Here is a 19,370-nt window from a genome sequence, read left to right as displayed (position 1 = left end):
TTATTCCCTACTTGCTTGAAAGAATGAGCCTGATATGGGCCCCCTGGAAAAGTAACCATTCGGAGATAACACATATCTGATGGGTCTCAGGGTTATTCAATTGTGGTTGTGCTATAAGGTCCATAATAATGGCAAAGATTTAACTGCTAAAACACAGTGTAAAACCCTTCCCTTTATGAGTAAAGTTATTACAAATATGTGATCCTAGGTCTCATTCTATTTTCATGAGATTGAATAGGAGCAATGGGTTTGCTACACCACAACTGGCAAGTTGTTATCATCTGTATCTATCTAGAAGTTTTCTATGGGCCAAGAAAATGACCTAAACTATAGTGTTGCTCACTGTTACTGCTGTAGCTAAGTTTGTGTCAGTAGTTCTATGTGAAACCAGCTTTTCTACTTAAATATTATTACTCTGCTAAATCTTGGAATCAGATCTTGTTTCTCCTTTGAAAATTAAAAATAGTCCATGTATCTTCTTCAAAACCTTAGTGTAAAGCAAAATATATCAATATATCAGTATGAATACAACCACACACATGCAAACACATATAATGTTTGAGAAAATGGTGGAACTATGAAATTATAATTTGATAAAATTCAAATTGCGGATCAGGGCATGTCAGAAACCTTAGGACTTGAATGTCTACTTTCTTATTGATGGCTTAGGTTATACCCCAGAGTCTAAAGAAACGTTTGTGTTATTAAGTGAAATCATGCCATTTTCCATGCCTGGAACACAGCTTAGCTCCATCTCTGTTGTAAGGTTTTCTTGCCTTATGAAACACGGTGGCTTCATTTAAGCTCTCTGGTGGGAGTGATAAGTCCCAAAGCCTGGTTAGTTCAGTTCAGACTAGAATCATGCGAAAACCCATTCTAATATCCTAATGCTGTGAAGAATGACTTGCCAGTGTCAGGGACATTATGTGATTTACTAGTGTAGGTAAAGCCTAAAGGGGAGAGAAGTCATTGATTTACTTTTATACAATGAATTTTTTTGGGACATCAATATTTTGTATTTATCTATCCAAATGTTGAAAGTGCTGTTAATCTGCCTGTTATCTGAGTGCTTTCCTTACTTTTTTTTCTCTGTCAGTTGTAATGCTTTCTGCAATCCTTCATGGTAAAGTGTATCTCTGTGGTTTTTATATCTTTGAACAGCTGATAATATGGGGTTCTGATCTGACTGAGACTTCGGAAGAGTTACTGTATCTGTTTGCAGTGCTTTACTTTCCATACACACAACCCAAAAGCCATTGCTAAGAGAGAAGGGAAGATATTCTCTCTGAGTTAGCTTTCTATTGTTATTCCAAAAAGATGCAGCACCTTTCAAAATGCTGTTCTGTTATATAGCATAATATATTCATATATGAAAAAAAAATTAAAATGTTATGAAAGCATTAAAAGGCCTACTGGGAAGCTAAAGGGCTGGATGTTGACTCCAGTTTTTGATCCAATTCAGTTTGCCATTTAACAAACAGACACACCTTTGTACAAATATATAGATACAGAATTATCCAAATACAATTGCTAGGTGCTTGCTGAAGTCCAAAAAAATATAATGTGAAGAAAAAAGATTTAGGCTTAGACAGAGGTCTGAAATCTATGGGAGGTGAACAAGTTTAATTGGGAAATGCTGTATTCTCCTTAAAACACTGCAGGATGACAGAAAAGTTAGTGCAGCTGGGCCATTCTTGACTTGGATGAAGATCAGCTTAGACCTTAAACACATTTGTGTCCATTCAAAATAAGTTTATGGACACCTGTGACACAGAATATCTTGAATAGTTTCTCTCCTTTCCAATGTATATAACTTATACTGTTATATATGAATAGCTTTGCTTGACTAAAGAAAAAGAAAACTGTTCAGCGAGGCCTCAGGTGATGGTCTAATGGAAACAGAGAACTGTCTTCTAAGTTTTTATTTGACCTTTCAGAGGACTGCTTATTTTGGTTGTTTTACTATTGTGATTTTTTGAGGTGGTAAGAAAACGGAAAATACCTGTGGGTTAATAGATCATGACTATTTCCAGACTTGTACATCTCATTTTGCTTGGCTATATTTCTGTGACATTTTGTTGCACATGTTCTGCTGAATACTCAGTTAAGAGAAGACTGCAGAGAAAATTGTTGGAGAAAATACTAGTCAGGCAGTTTACAGAAAGTGAGGATATTACTTAGGAGACTGATTATTTCCTGGAATAGAACTCCATGGGCACAATTTAGGTTCCAAACGATAAGTGTCTAATGTCATTCTGGGTTGCTTATATGTGCCTGGCCTCCTGCTACTACTTCAGGACAGGACAGATCTCTTCAGAATCCTGAGTCACAGTAGCCAGACCCCCCTTGGCTGTGCTGTACAGCCCAGGGCGTGTCAGAGAACAGTTAGATGTTCTTTCATCACCTGACTGAAACCCCTTGACAGCCGGCAATTGCTTAATTGCAGATGCCTTGCTATCAAGCGCTGTGGAGTTCTTTGCTTTACCATCAGCTACCATTTGAAAAAGGCACAAGTGTTAAAGTTGTCTCATAATCTGTAAAGATGAGCTGGACACCTGAGAGCCTCTCAAATAATACTAGATACCTACCTTTAGGTAACAGAATACTGTTATGGTGTCTGTGTTGGGGAACTGAATCACTCCCCAGGCTCCACAACTGTTTATTACATCCCCACTGACCATGAGGAGTGCCTGGACTCCTGTCACACATGTAAATGCCTGGGTTTGCTGTCTCTCAGGATCAAAATGTGAGGCACATCACATACCTGACACCATTTATAACAAAGTCTGCATCTTACAGAGAAGTTCAGGCAATCTTAGTGAGATATAAGGTGGAGTAACTTAAAAAACAAGTAGCTTTTCTAATGGGAAATGTGATATTGTGAGATGCTGTTAGCAGTGCCTTGCAGCCTGGAGTAAAGCATTAGTAGAGTTCCTCAACACTGCACAATTCCTAAGACAAAAGGTGTTTTGTACAGGATGAGGTTAATCCACTCTGGATCTCCTTACAAAAAATAATTAAATCACTGGATTGGAATCTGTGGTTGCCAAAGCTGACCATTTAATTTGGCCAAAACCATATTTCCAGCCAGTCTTTCAGACGAGCTCAATGTCTCCAAACAGGAAAAGGATGAACAAACTTTTCTGAGAGGAAAAAATGGTAAGAAAAATAAGAATACCTATACTTTAACAGAATTTAAGAGTGTGTCCTCAAATACCTCTTGCTTCTTGATATAATACCCAAAAAAGGCCAGTTTCAGCCATAACTTGCTTGGTTTCAGTTGAAAAAATGTAATTAGAGGGGGAAAAACTTGTGAGACATGAAGAAAAAAGAAAGATTAAGTATATGTAATAGTGTCCCTGTACATATTAGTAATAAGGAAAAAATAAGAGTTTCACTGAATATATCAGTGACAGTGACAGATAGCATGGCTGAAGATAGTTGGAAGAAGATGGAGTTTTTGATGAGGAAAATTAATTCCAGTAAAGTTATAGAAGCACACCTAACGAAACACAAGACAATGGTTAGCAATGGAATATGAACAAAAATAATCATTGTTTCTCTGCAATTAGAGAGAAGTAGAGTTGTTTTTTCTGAGTGATGTATTTTTATTATACCAGGTTCTTTCTAAAGGAAAAAAAAAGCAAAAAAAATATTTGCTAGTGATAAATACTTTTAGATTTGGTTGTCATAATAGCTTGTACTTAAACATCTCAGGAAGACATGTTCTTTCGTTCCTTTACTGTCCATTTTTATGAGCCTGGGAATACCAGAACACCGATGTGGTGTTACTGTTCATGGACTTTAAGAGCTCTACCTCAAGGCTATTAACCTGCCACCAGTCCTAGGGAAAATAAAATCTCATGCAGCATTCAGTTGGTAATGAACTAAGTGACAACTAACATCAAAATAGTTACTAATAGGTAGACAATGATATAATAGATATTATCTAGTAAGCTTTACTTGCTCATGAGGTTTTAAACTTGGCAAAGCATCTTCTGCAGTTGCAGTAGATTTGTCCAAGGTGCTTCATTTTAGAAATGACAGTGGACAGTATTTTTAAAAGCTGCACATTAAGTGGCTCCCAAACTGTCCCAGCTTCATGGCAAAGATGATTTATCACTTAGCAGATCTGTTTAAGTCCAGCGTCACATAAACTAGAAGAAGGCCAAATGCTGTATTGTGGTTACACAGCAGAATACAGGTGATTTAACATCCCTTCTGGCCTTAAACTGCAGTGATCTGAATGCAGACAGACATTGATAATGCTTAGATTATGGAAAGGTGTTTAGTATGATACACAAACAATAGGCAGTGAACTAACAAAGTTTGCCAAGTCCAACTCTTCCTTTTCCATAAATTATCTGTACTGTTTACAATACAGAGATGCTGCTATAATTTTCACCTGCAACCACAACTCTCCCACGAATTCAACAGCTCCTTGAGATACTTTGGATTCTTTACACTGGGAATCATTTGATTTGTCTCATGCTCCAGGGGCACTTAACTTTCTTTTATACGTGGATCAGAAGATTTTAAATGCTATGACAAAACATACAGTATATATTAAGGAGTCTGGTTTAAAAACAGACCCTTGCCTTCATGTTTAGCCCCTATCATAAAAAAACTTTGATCAAGTTTTGAATCAAATACAAGGAATTTTGCTGTTGACCATCTGAATCAAATAAAAAACAGTCTGAAAAGCAATGGAGAGGAGGATAACAGTACTAAAATATAGACACTGTCAAGTTTGAAACAAAACAGTGAGCAGTCTTTCGGAAGGGCAAAAACAAAGATTCATGCTCAACTAAAATATCTGTTGTGGTCTGCTAATAGGTTGTAATACTATTACCATTTTTGTAAGTTTCCAAAGCTGGTATTTCCTTTTTAGGAGAAAGGAAAAGAAGGATTTGGATCACCACAAATTTTGTAATGCTTATAATATGTGCTCTAACACTTTCCATTTAACATGTAAACCCAGTGTAGAGGCTGAAAAAATAAAATTTCAATTAGGAGGAATGGAAATTTTCAGATGAAAAAATAAACACCTAAAGCCTCCAGAATCTGGAACTGAATTGTTTTTAGTGGAACTTGTTAAATATGAGTCAACCTTCAGTAATATCTTCAAAATGCTGCAGAATTTTACAAAAATTTTACAAAAATTTTACAAAAATTAGTTAAGACTAATTGTTCCTGGTGATTTGAGCCAACATAATATTTTTGTTTATTCACTATATATAGGCTAACAGGCTGTATATTTACTATTTAGAGACATAGAAAACATCATGTATAAACACTATGTCACCTCTTTATAATTAAGTGGCTTGCTGCAGGTCGTCCATGGAACAGCCTTTTCCCTTAATGGAGGTTTCTTAACCCCTGCTGCAGGTAGCCAAATAAAATGAGCTAACCTTCATTTCATCTTGAGAGTAATATTTAATTTAAATTCTGAGTGATCAGAGGAAAAACCTCACTACTCATTTTATGTAGCAATGTGAATAGTTCAACAAGGGATTTTTCTGGGGCTGTATGTTCCCATGACAAATACCCTACACCTGATCCTGGGCACCCAAATCTCTTGGTTCTGTGTACCAGATGTGTGCGCAGGTTTAAGACGAAAACAAAGCAGCAGTTGGTTTAGATAATATCTATTAGGTTTCCATAACTTGAGTCTTTTTGGAAAAAGGGTATTAAAAGCAAATAGCTTGGGAGGAACTTCCATTTACGCAGAAGTGCATAGAAGCTATAGAGAAGGCAGTTTTACAAGAGAGAAAAAGCAGAGAGGGTATCACTGATGAGTGTAGAAACAAAATAGTGACACTGTAACTCGACAATATTTGAAGGCTGGATCTCAGCCACTGCAAATTGATACTCTTGCTGTGAGTTCTGCTTTCAGATTCTTTCATTACAACCTATTAGACTTGGCCATCTTCAGGCAGGAAAATATGAATTAAAAAAAAAAAAGGAACTTTGGATCACATAAAAGAAGTGTTTCTATTCATGTATTACAAGAAAAAGAAAATTAGATTATAATAAGTTTTGATCATATTTCCCATCAAAGAAAAATTAATAAATAAGGTACAAAAAGAAGATAAATTTTGAAGAAGAACTGGAGCACAGTAGTTGTAAAGGTGAATTCTTAATATGTGCTGACATCATCAGTGTGAAGTATACTCATAACCAGTTTACAACTTAGGTGACATAGGTGAATTTACATATTATTTTGTGTATTCCTTGGAAATTAGCTAGACTTCATTGACATGCTGTTTCATGACTTCTGAAGCTACCAAATCTTCTGAAGCTACCAAAAGAATCCCTACACAGAACACAAAATAGGGCCAGAAAAAAAGAAATCACCCAACCACACTCCCACCCTTTGATGCAGAAGCAACAATACCTTCATTTGCTGGGCTGTAGTACCTACCTGCTCTCCCAAACAGAGGCTTATGAGGTGAGAGCTTCATGAGTCAGAACAGTAAGATTGGGAAAAGCATAAAAATGATGCCAAAGGAACAGTATTAAATAACAGAGTAGAGAGATGGTAAAAATCCTATTAAAAAGGGAGGAAAATCTATTGGTTTATATCTTAACTTTGGAAGGCATGCGATACTTCATCTTGACTGTGCAATTTCCATAGCTAATTTAAAACAGTCAGCAAGACAGGAACTATATGAATGAACAAGTCTGAGCTGAACTTTATGTGACCCAAGCTTTTACCATATGTTAATTGCAAAATAACATCAGTTTGCTTAATAAGATTTGTAAATTATAAAGATATGCATGTTTTGTATTTCTGTTATCAGAATGAGAAAAAGGATGTATACTGGATGTACAGAAAAACTGGTTCATAAATACAGCTGTGCCAAAAATATACTAAGCCTGGATTATCCTGTACTCGCAGCCAATGTACAATTCTATTTGTACTGCAAAAGCAAAACTATACCTGCTACTGAGAGCTCAAAATATGTATTAATTTATCATAATATTGGGCTTGTCCTTCAAAAAAAAAATCCATAGAGAAAGCATTAGTGTCTTTTCCACAATTTTTAAAATTCTCTTTACAAAAGTTATGCTCCATTCCTCACCTTGATATATGTTCTTCCACAGAGAAAACCTTGGTATTACTTTAAAGGTTATCCCTTTCTGTATGAAATATACTTTTTTATTCCAACTGAGCTCTTGCTGAGTGCTCCTGCTTGTTGCTACATTTGTAGTCAAGTCACAGTTTAGGTTTCCTTAGTCAACTAAAGTTAATGAAGTAGTTTTCAGATAAATATCATTCTGTGCATAAGAAACTCCATCTGGTCTCCATTTGTTCACACGCAGAACAACAGCAGCTTTGTCCACTTCTACATTTCTGATACCATGCAGTTTCTCACTTAGATTAATTCACTATTGTAATCCCACTGCTTCACATTCATCTTGGCACCATTCAAGTAGTAATGTAGTTATGATCTGTCACCAACATGTTTCCCAGTGTGTGAATGGTTCTCCCACACCACGGAGACAGGCATGATCTCAGAACATCCAAAAGCATAACATTCACTCCCTGTGGGCTGCACTGGTACATGGCACTCTGTGTTGAGCACATTTGTTTGCTAATTGGGGCATTGCAGAAGCACAGAGGTCTGGAATTGTTTGGTGTCTTTCCTGTTCTTAGTGAAGGGCACTGGCTTTTCCCTGCTCCCAGTAACCTTCACTGCTGTGGAAACTGACAGGCATCAGCAGCAGATTTTGGGAGAAGATCATATCCAGCCTCCTCTTCAGGAAACTGTTAGGGTTCTCCAGCCCAGACACATTCTGTACCATGACTTTTCATAAAGACAGTAAGTTGAAAATGGACAAAATCCCTGAATTTCTACCCCCAAGAGTAACAGTCAAATGCAATTAAACACACAAGACGCTTAATGGCTTTTGCATGCTTTCTAGATGCACATTTGACATTTGTCCCAACCCAAATCTGTGAAAAAAAGATACCTCTCATTAAGAGGAAGATATCCTCCATTTAGAGATAAGGGAAGGTTCTTATGGAAGCATTCAGATACACTTTAAACAGTTACTTTCTTAATGCTTTATTTTTCGACATTGCTGGGTGAAAGTAACATCTCATCCAAACCTTAAGATGCATTCTTGAACTACATCCATGGAATAAGAAACAGACAACATAAAGCTGAGTAGTTCCAGACTCTGAAAAGCAGGAGAAAGTTGTAAATGCAAAAATGAACAAATGTATGAAGTGAGTTTACAGAAACTGCTGAAAACCCATTCCTGTGTTTTTATTAAACAAACATACATTCAACCACCAAAGAAAATCTCCAGACCAAATCAATTCCAATGATTTGCAGAAGAATCTTTGAACTCAAGTATGTAATCTTTGAAGTCAGTATGTAATGTGGAAAAGGGTATGATTCAAAGATAATATTTGAATCTGATCCTTAGGCTAAAGTTTTTATTAAGGATATTTTACTGTGGTCATAAGATAGTTAAAGAAAAAGACAGAAAAATGAATGAGTCACTTGGCTGAAGAAGAACAGCAGCATTGAGGTCTGAGTGCTATGTGTTAGCTCATGTCTAGCAGTATAAAATAAGTTGGAAAACAAAAGCCTGTTTGCAATTTGTTTTAAAATCTAACATGTTTCCCTCTAAAATACAAAAAAATTCTTGTATAAACCTATGGCTCTTAAACTTTCTCAGGTTTGTGAAATATCATTCTCTGATTCCACAGGAGGAACAGATGGGTTGTCCTTGTACGAAATATGGTATCCACCTGCAGTTCATTAGAGAGCTGCATTTTTGTACATGCCACACCACAAGATCACCATGATGACATAGCAGCTTCAGAGAACAGCGTGACTAGGGCTTTTTTTTCCCTCTTGTAACACAGAGGATCTGGCAGACTTTTACCTCCTGACACTGTTTAGAGCATATATTGGTTGATACAGTCTCTTATTGCATCTGCTCTGGGAATTAAGGAAAGCAGCTTCAAGGCAGTAAGGTAAGTGCTGCTGCATGTTTTAACGGTAATGTTCAGCTGTTTAAATGTAGCTGCAATGGGAACGTGAAAACATGACAGGATAAGTTTGCCAATTTGTAAATTGAGCACAAATCAACAGTTGCTTAGTTGATTCGCTTTCTCAGTTTCCTTAAAAGAACTTCACATATTTTGTACATCAGTGTTGCAATTTTTTACAGTCTGTTTTGTTCTACTTCCAAAAAAGATTTGATATACAGTACAAAGAAGCTTGTCAGAGTACTCACTGTTTACTTTTTCATTCATAGTATTAGTGAGAGCTCCGTAAATCCCATTTGTTAAATCATTTTGCTTCATTCTACAAAAAGACAAGGTATCCTTATATTTAAATAATTAATCACATAAACAATGAAGGGAAACAGTAGGTATTTTAAATTTTCTAATTAATTTTAAAGCACATTTTTAATATACTAGTGAAACTTTTAAAAATATAATCTTCTGCAAACTGTATAAGAAGTTTAGCTACAGAATTAAGGTTGATTGACTGTTAATTTTGTATTTATTTTGTTTCACAATAACTTTGTAATTAAGGAAATATAGACAAGGTCAAACATAGTTTGAATAGTATGTCTACTCTAATGTAGCAAGCATTTTTCCAAAATCGAGGGCTTACCTTTAGTATGTTTTGGCAAGTTGCCTGAGTAACTTCACAAATATTTTCACAGGTATTTTGCAACACAACTGCTTAGAACAGGCATAGGCAATTAGTTAAAGCATGTTTATGTTGTAAGATAAACGTCTAAGAATATATTCTGATTTTATCTCTTGGATTCTTGTAGTTCAGTGCGACAAACAAGCATGATCTATTAACCTTTTACACTTCTGACAGAGAACATTCAGATACCTGAATGAGAAATGTATGAATAAAACAAGTTAAATACGTCAGATATTTACTTTGGTATTTTATGTCACATGCATACCTATATGCCCTGGAACTACAGAGCTGTCACATATATTCTAAAACATTGTCGATAAATTAATTCAAAACACTTGTTATCTAACATTTTAATTACTTCCAGGGTTCTGCAGTGCAGCTAGACTTTGTACACTATTTAAAAGATTGTCAGACTATTATATCAATAATGAAACTTAGCATTACAAATATAATTTGAAACTAGAAGAACAATAGAATTTGAATTTAAAATGTCTATGTTATTTTAAAACTATAAAATTAAGGACGTGTGTAAAAAAAATGCCACTTTAAAGCCAAAGAGTGTAGTCCAAGAAGTTCATTACACTCTTTTTGTACTTTGAATACAGAAGCACTTGATTTCCTCTCTTTAATGTTTAGTACCTAAGTAGGACCGGACTTTGAGATTAATTGTGTTACTGCAGTCTTTGCTTTCAGACGAGATGTACTTATTCACACCAGCAGGGGACTGAGGGTTGAGCTCATGCTCATGTTGCATGTTCTCATGCAGTAATGAAAGACAGACAAAGAAAATTACACTGACAACTAATATTTCAATAATTGTCCTTGGGTTTGTATTTAGGTAAATATGATAGGACCAACACCATAGAGACACTATGTAATCAGATGCCTTTTTCAGGGAACAGCAGCTTAATATCTAGCAGCGAGACTTTGTGGTTTATTGAATGGAGGTAGCATAAGAACATTTTTTAAAAATCCTTTGTGCTGTACTGAATGAGATAAATAGGCCCTGCCTACAGGTACTTTAAATGAGATTGTTACCTCACTAGAATGTGATGTGGCTTTTATCAATCAATAGAAGCAAAGACATTCAGAATTAGGGAAAACTTTGTAGCTATGGCCCTGCACTTTAAGTCCTCTGTGTAACAATTCCAATAGCAAGACTAACTTACTCTGCTGGAAGATTGCCCAGATCTGAGATCAATGTCTTGTGGTCTGTTTACGGGCTTCACATTCTTTCTGAAACTACTTGAGAAAAAAAATGGTTTTAAGGATTTTCTTAATCCTCTCATTCTCTGAACAGTAGTTGAGTACTTGGAGCCTTGTCTCTTACTGGTGAAAATCAAAAGAAGCTTACTGACTTTATTGACTGTAGACCTACTTTTCCAGCAGAACATCTATCTAGCCAGTAAGAGGTTTAAACAAGATACTAGTCTTCACAGATTAATTGACATCCTGTGGAGTATCTGATGAGAAAGGTATGGCCTTAAAAAGTTAAGTGACACCAGTCATACTGAATCACAAATAACCCCAAGGACACCTAGGGGTGTCCTTTTGCTGTATGTGAACCGAAAGACTAACTACGTGAAGCCAGTGTTTTATTGCTCAATTGATTTAGAATGGGCATACAATATAACCAACACATTTGTTGTATAGAGGATTTGCAAGAAGATTTTCACTATGTGAAATTCAGCCATTTCAGATCCACTGCACACATATGCAATACTGGTTGTTTGGCGTGTTAAACATAATATGCTTTATATTTCTATAAGGTTTTTTTCTTTAGGTGGCTATGAACCTTAGTAGACCATGCTTTACAGAACACAATCCATGAGTAAAAGGTGTTTCAAGCTACATACAGCTTAACAACACACAATGCATCAGAACATTACCCTCAGTTTTAACTTCTCTGTCTCTTTCTAACTTAGGTCAAATAGCCACATGTTTAGATATGAGACAATTCAGCACATTAGGAATGCTTGATAGAATTTAAATGGCTGAACTGCCTCTGAACATGGCCTTCAGCAAAACTGAAAACTTCTGTGCCAAGTTTAAAAACCTTGTGCTTCATCATCTTTCTTGTAACTTAATGAATGAGTGCAGAAAGATATAAAGAAAGGTCTACCTACAACAGCAGAATGGCCAGCAATTTTGCATTACAAAGAAAGGTTATACAAGACATGGGCAGTAAGTTTATAGGAGTAACAATGTAATACTAACAACCTAATATTTTTTTCTGAACTAAAAACTTTAAATAGGAAGCCTAATTGGTTTTTTAATGATAATCCTTATGTGGTAAAATTTCAAATATTGCTGAAAGAGATAAAAAATTAAAGTAATATCTTGTCTATTCCCTTTCACCATACAGGAACAAGACACATTAGAAAGATGACTTTAAACTCCCTACCTGTCTTTCTGCTGTTGATAAGTGGCATTTTTTGCCAGTATGACTACGGTCCTGGAGATGATTATGGTTATGATCCTTTTGGGCCATCCGCAGCAGTCTGTGCCCCAGAATGTAATTGTCCTTTAAGCTACCCTACTGCCATGTATTGTGACAATCTTAAGCTGAAAACCATTCCAATTGTACCAAGTGGAATAAAATACCTTTATCTTCGAAACAATATGATTGAGGGAATTGAAGAAAACACGTTTGACAATGTAACAGACCTACAGTGGCTTATCCTAGATCACAACCATTTGGAAAATTCAAAAATTAAGGGAAGAGTCTTCTCTAAACTAAAGAACCTGAAGAAACTTCACATTAACTACAACAATTTGACTGAAGCTGTTGGACCACTCCCCAAAACTCTAGATGATCTGCAGTTAAGTCACAACAAGATCACAAAAGTCAATCCTGGTGCACTTGAAGGACTGATGAATCTGACTGTCATTCACCTCCAGAACAACCAGCTGAAAGCAGATTCTATTTCTGGGGCTTTTAAAGGCCTGAATTCACTTTTATATCTTGACTTAAGCTTCAATCAACTTACAAAGCTACCAACAGGACTGCCTCACTCTTTGCTCATGCTGTATTTTGATAATAACCAGATTTCCAATGTTCCCGATGAGTACTTCCAAGGTTTTAAAGCCCTGCAATATTTACGTTTATCCCACAATAAATTAACAGATTCTGGAATACCAGGTAATGTCTTCAACATCACATCACTGGTTGAGCTGGATCTCTCCTTCAATCAGCTGAAGAGCATTCCAACTGTCAGTGAGAATCTGGAAAACTTCTACCTCCAAGTCAACAAAATTAACAGTGAGTTAAATTTACACGTATTCATTAATGTTTACCACAGACTAGATAATGATGCTCAATGCAAGCATCTGAAATGATAGATGAACCAGTCTGAAAAAATAGTACTTGCTAGACTGTTAGCACACTGACATTTACCTGACAGCTGTCCACATTCATGTTAAAAGAACATGAACCTAACAGCCACTCAATATATACTTAAAGAGAGAAACTTCTGGTTTCATACTAATGTGGATATTACTGCTCAAACTCTCATCTCATCTAAATTGGAGTAACCATATAGAAGCCAATGGAGTTGTCTTATATAATTCAGGAAAAAATACCTGTGAAATGTTTGATCAGTGCAAAAGATGTTCAGAATTCTTAAGACAGCAAAAAGAGAGAGATGTCAGGTGAGGATCTGACTATGGTAACCTTACAGGAGCTGGTAGTCAAAGTGCTGGAGGGAGGAGAAAGGGAGATGACAACAAACTCATAAGGTAGCAGGCACAAGACTCAGTGAAAAATACACATCAAAGCAACTGCATTTGTTTCTTTCCTCCCTTGTCTCATGCAGTATCCCTCCAAACCTGTCTTGAAATCCAAAGAGCTGCCCCTGTTCTTTCTTTTCATTCCCATTTCCCACATCATATGATAAGGTGGCAAACTTGTCTCCATTCACTTATGATTTGAAAAATGTTCCTTCTGAAGTCAAGAAATGCCACACCTTGCATGAGACCACAGAGGTTTCTGCTGAGACGGGGCCTTTACAAGGCTGTCCCATTCCTGGGCTGACAAGGAGCTGTTGCAGAGCTGGAGAGGCCTCACCACCATGCCAGAAGCTCTCCAGCTGCACCTCTGTCAATGGTAATCCCTGATGGAGAGAGAGATGTGTCACAACATTGTTTCTGCAGGAGGATTTATATAATCTTGCTGGTTGACAGAAAGTAAACCACAAAATCCTCCCTTCTGTTTGCCTTCTTGTATCCATCAAGGTTTAAGAGCAAGACATTTTGAAATGTTTTGTATTTACTATGTTTCATTTTTCTCAGCGTTTTTTTTTTCTCGTGCATCTCAGTTCCTTGTTTTGATGAGGGGAAGCAATGAGTTAATGCATCCCACCTAAGGCCCTATGTACAGCAACCTGTGGAACTCTACCAGATACTCTGCCACTCCTAAAATAGCTAACCATGATGATTTTTAATTTCTCATGAGATATATGAGGCACTTTTCCCTCCTTAGAATGATCCGAGCCTTCTGCAACCTACCCAGGTACCAAGCTTGGCTGCTATTCACTTTTCCAAGGACTTCAGAGTCAGGAACTATGACAACAATTTTAGCTTTTCATGGAAAGCTGCATTTCCAGGGGGATGGTGTGGGGAGTGGGTGTTCACCTGCTACTGCTATACTGTCATTGCTGCTGTATGGACTGATGCAAGATTATGATTATGATTTACTGGGTTTTTTCCTTACCATAAAATCTAGCAGACTTCAATAACCAATTTTCTCATCTAATTTCACAGGCATAATATACAGTTCCCTAAGATGCTGATTGACAATGTGAGATCAAAATTAATTAGAAATAACCATTACAGTTTAATGAAGTACCATATATAGGGCAGTCAAGGCCTTTGGTTTTCACCATTCATGACATCTGACCTACAGCTGTGAGTGCTTAGTCTTTCGGAAAATTGAGTTGGTTGATCTCTGAGTATTTAGCCTCAAAACAATGACCAGTTTCTTTGTTTAATAAATTATTATAATTTACCAGTAATTTGTGTAAGGATGACTGTAAACAAGGTCATCTTCCTTTCCATACAGTGGCCTCATGGTACACATATGCAGTGAGAGTCTTCTGTATAAGGAGTAATGATAATTTGTCCTAAAATACACAAAAGGTATAATCTTTCAGATTATGCTTACTTAGTTTGAAGTTTTCATTATACTGAGACCTAACATAAAGATACTTCTCCAGAGTTCTTAACTTGCTATATCTCCCTCAAGCCAAAAAGAAACTCTGCAGGATGGAAAAAAAATGCTAGGATCAAAGAGATTCAGTGAAACAAGAAGAGGGTCCAAAGATGGACGTCTCCATATATCATTTGTATTTGTAAGGGATTAAGGAGAAAATTACTGCTTCCACACAAAACCCCAGGAAGTAATGGGATTACACCATGCAAATGGAGTATAAAAGGGGAAATATGAAAATGTTCCAGAAGACAGTTAAGAGACTATATATTCTGCTCCAGTCCATTGACTGGATCAAGAAATACACCATAACTGTGCTTATTCTAATCAGACTTGTGGAGGTGCTTTATGGTCTTTTATCTGGTTTGCTCTAGCAATTCCCAAAGGATTTTTTTAACATGACCAGTCTAGAATTGTTTCACATGCAATTACTGGACAACAGACCAAGAATTATGACTACAGAACTTCAAATCCTGTTAGGACTGCCCACTGTACTGTAAGATGAAAACCCAATTTTTATCCAATACTTCTTATTCTCTCAGTATCCAGCTTATGCAAGAACTCTGCGTTGGGAAAATATTTGGGAAAATTTCCAGGTACACTGCCTCTGAACCTGAATTTTATAAATTCAGGAAGACAGTTTTTCACCTGCAACATTAATAAGTGTAACAAAAGAGGAGGTAAACTACTGAGATATTTTATACCACTAGTGTTCTAGTCTCATGGATTGCAGTTCCTCATATAGTTTATACAGGTAACAGCTCATCAAGTGCACTCACAAAACTCACTTATTTTCTGCTAGTGGAGACTTCCATTAAAATGAAGCATTTTTTAATATGCTTTTAACAACTGACAATTATATGAGGAGTATAAAAAATTAACACCCACATTCAAATGGTGTGGACCAAATACTGGAGCAAAATCATACTGAGGTCCCTGAGAGAGTTCATTTGACTTCTGAGAGGACAAGATCTCCATCCACTTCCCAAGTGGTTTTAGTCTCATAAACAGACAGCACAGATCAGAATTTTGGTAACACAGTTAAATTTTGTGGTTTACATGTATGAGGTTTACATCCTTTGAGTAGTTAACCATCTATCCATCTTGTATAAGCATATCTTCTTTTGCAACCAAATGTTAGAATTTATGCTCAAAAGTAACAATATGGACAAAAAACCCCTAAAATTTAAATTTATAAAGTTTTTAAATGTTTTTAGTCAGCAAAACTATACTTACCATGTCATTCTTGAATGACAAGACAATGGAAGAAATCAATATTAGAATTCATGCTTATTTTAAATTTTACAAATTAAACCCAAGTTATCTGAAGAAAACTGGAACTAAATAGTCAATGGTATAGCCTATACCCCAAGAAAATGAGTTAAAATCTCAGGAATTTATGTTTTCACTCAGCAAAATTCCACACAGACATAATCCTATAAACATCTAGGATTTTATGATCTTAATGCACAAGAATCATTAGTTTGTTTCTGCTGGTACATTCTGAACCAGAAGAGTATCAGAATTGGTCTGAAGTCATAAAATTTTACTATATTACAACATGGGCTGCCCAAAGGATGCCGTTCATCTCTCACCCTTCCAAAACAAGGCTGCACACTACACAAAATCTAGGAAATTGCTTTGATTTGCTTTAATCAAACTGCTGATCAAGATCTGCCTTTTGAATTATATTTCCTTAACCCCTCTCAAAATAAATTATTTTGTGGAAGATACATGAGTCATTACCCACTCTTAACATCATATATCTGTCCAAAAATTACCTAAGCTCTTTTGCTCTAAAGAGCTGCCTGTACTTTTATACTTAGTTTACAAAAGCCATGTTTCATCAGTGATAGAAAATTATTGTAATGCAAGTTCTGGAAGAATCCGATTAGAAGAATGTTAATCCAAAAGTTAATGAAGAGGTTTGAAAGGTACTTCCTCCACTTCCTTTGGTACTACAATTTGATCACATTTTCTTAGATGAGTTAAGTAGCCAGATTGAAAAGACACATAAGGTGATTTATGATTGGTAAAACAAATGGCATTTGATTCTAATACTAACTTGATGTCTCAGAAATTATGAGATGCATGAGTTCATTGAAGGAGTCCCTTTAACCTTTTAAAGTATCTTCTGTGTGAATTCATCTGATTTCAGTGTTCTGAAGAAGTCTCTCAGACTGCTTCTTTAGTAGTTATGGAGCTTTTCAATAGACTAATCCTCTCTCTGACCCAAAGGAAACACAGGTGGGAATGAAGACCCTCTTTGAAAAATTACACAATGTGGTATGCAGGGGACATCAGATTTATTCACATACATTCTCTCATGAGGGTAGATCTTCTCTGCCTGTAAGAGGTCTATATAATGGGTATATATGCTCTCTGCACACTGAGCAGAGAATTTCAGTGATTCACGTAATTTCTAGCTTACAGTTAATACTGATCATAGGATACAAGACAGATTTCCGTTCAAGATCTGTCTGGTATTATGTGAACCAAATAATACCTCAACAGAATAGAGACCACATAAATCATGAAATATAAATTACAACACATATAAATATTTTTATAAGCATTTTTTGCATTTATACTTACCTTCTAATCCTGATGTGGAAAGGTTCAGCTGCACGATTTAAAAGCAAAACTCTTCTCCAACCCGAATTTTTTTTTGAAACAGGTAAATCAAAATGGCTCAAATAAAATACATACAAGATACACAGACACCCATTAGACTGCCTGTTCTTTAGGGTAAGACTGTATCATGCTTTCAATTTCTTCATAAACTTTTTACTTCCTTCAATATCTTACATAACAGCTTTACCCTTCCATTGTAATGTACCCAACATGACTGATTCCTCCCTCTGCATCTCCAGTTTTACTGAAGACTGATTTTTCCTTTTATCTAAATGCCAGATTAGACCTCTATATAAAATCTGAAGTCTAAAAGTCAAATTTGTACTGGGAGCAAATGGCATTTGAAAAACTCAGTCTTGAAATTCTGAACCTCTCACAACTAGTGGAAAGAACCTCTCCCAACACAAGTCCCTCAAGTTCCAATAAACTTATGGGGATTTACATCAATGTAAATGCAAAATACTGAAAATAGTATAATGAATTAAGGTCACAATTTCCAACTGAAATCAAAAAGAACAGAAAAATAATGATTTTGTCCTATTTTTCCTAATTATTCTCTCCTCTTATTTCTATTCCCTTTGCTTCAGAGTTCCCATTGAGCAGCTTCTGTAAGGTAGTTGGACCAATGACCTATTCCAAGATCACACATTTGCGCCTGGATGGAAACAACCTCACTCGGGCTGACCTGCCACAGGAGATGTACAACTGCCTCCGGGTGGCTGCTGAGATTTCACTGGAGTGAGATACCTGGGATCATCCAGTTCCCTTCCAGGGGGAGTAACTACAAGAATAAAACACCATGATAGTGCTTTAAAATTAGGATATGCCTTAAAGCAAGTGTCAATCTGCCTATTATCCATTCTGTTTGTTAATATTTAGCATGCACTTGGCAACCTTAAAGGAACGTGTGCATATTTTTTTACAAATGGCTCTATTTAGAAAGCACAAGAATTACCAAATCTGGTGCAAAATATGCCTTCATCTGGCTAGGTGAGCTGATGAAAAAGATTCAACTTCATAAAAATCTGTATCCATGCATGCAATACATGCCAGCAGGTTCCAGACTCACAGAGAAGTCAGGTGGGCTTCATCATGGGTTATACTGAGCAGTATGAGCTGGCCTGTGTAAATACAAGATTCCTGTCCATCTTTCCTAATTATCATGCCTTTTATATATTGTTACCCATTACAAATGATTTCACAATCCTTGAACAATTTAAAATTTATGAAAATATCTGTTCAGAGCCTATGACTTTCTTAAATTAATGGAATATGTGAAAGATAAGGAAAAAAAAATCAGGTTAAAAATTGTTTACTCTTCTTTTTGTCATACTTTCATTTAACTTTCTTGGTAAGATTTTTATTCATTGCTGGTATAATTGTTATTTCAAAATAAATCATATATACAAATATTTTTATTCAATTACTTGCATGCTACTTTTAACGAGACTGTAGAGAATAAAACATATCAAATAGTGTTCTTTTGTCCATATCATTGTCAACTATGTTTCTTTCTATTATAAAATGAAAAAAAAAATCAGGTTAAGACAAGAAAATCTAAGCTATTCTATTATTATTAAAATTTATTGTAAGGTTAAATAAACTGTTTTCTCTACTTTGAAGTTTCAATATGTTTGTAAACATAATTTAACATGCACCACTACATTTGTGTTGGCCAGTAAATCGAAGCCTTATGAAGTTTGCAGGATGGGAATCATGGCACTATGCAAACGTGAAAATTAATGCTTCAGTATAGTCAAAAGAACAGTGGAATCTCTCAGAAACCACAGGTGGTGAGTAAAATGCAGCTACACATGGTAAAGACATGGTAGTATATTCTACCC

General features: G+C 35.9%; 1 protein-coding gene across 1 annotated transcript; it reads left to right on the top strand.

Moving 5' to 3' along the window:
• Positions 1–8,700: 8,700 nt before the first annotated feature.
• Positions 8,701–19,148, top strand: LUM (lumican). Its single transcript, XM_010413813.3, has 3 exons — positions 8,701–8,995; positions 12,052–12,948; positions 18,114–19,148. The coding sequence occupies exons 2-3, from the start codon at positions 12,072–12,074 to the stop codon at positions 18,266–18,268; spliced, it is 1,032 nt and encodes a 343-aa protein (XP_010412115.1). The 5' UTR covers positions 8,701–8,995; positions 12,052–12,071; the 3' UTR covers positions 18,269–19,148.
• Positions 19,149–19,370: the final 222 nt, after the last annotated feature.

This window comes from Corvus cornix, chromosome 1A (assembly GCF_000738735.6).
Source record: "Corvus cornix cornix isolate S_Up_H32 chromosome 1A, ASM73873v5, whole genome shotgun sequence".
Lineage (NCBI taxonomy): Eukaryota > Metazoa > Chordata > Aves > Passeriformes > Corvidae > Corvus > Corvus cornix.
The sequence above is the reverse complement of the archived record's forward strand: the minus strand, read 5'-3'. Positions and strand labels throughout refer to the sequence as shown.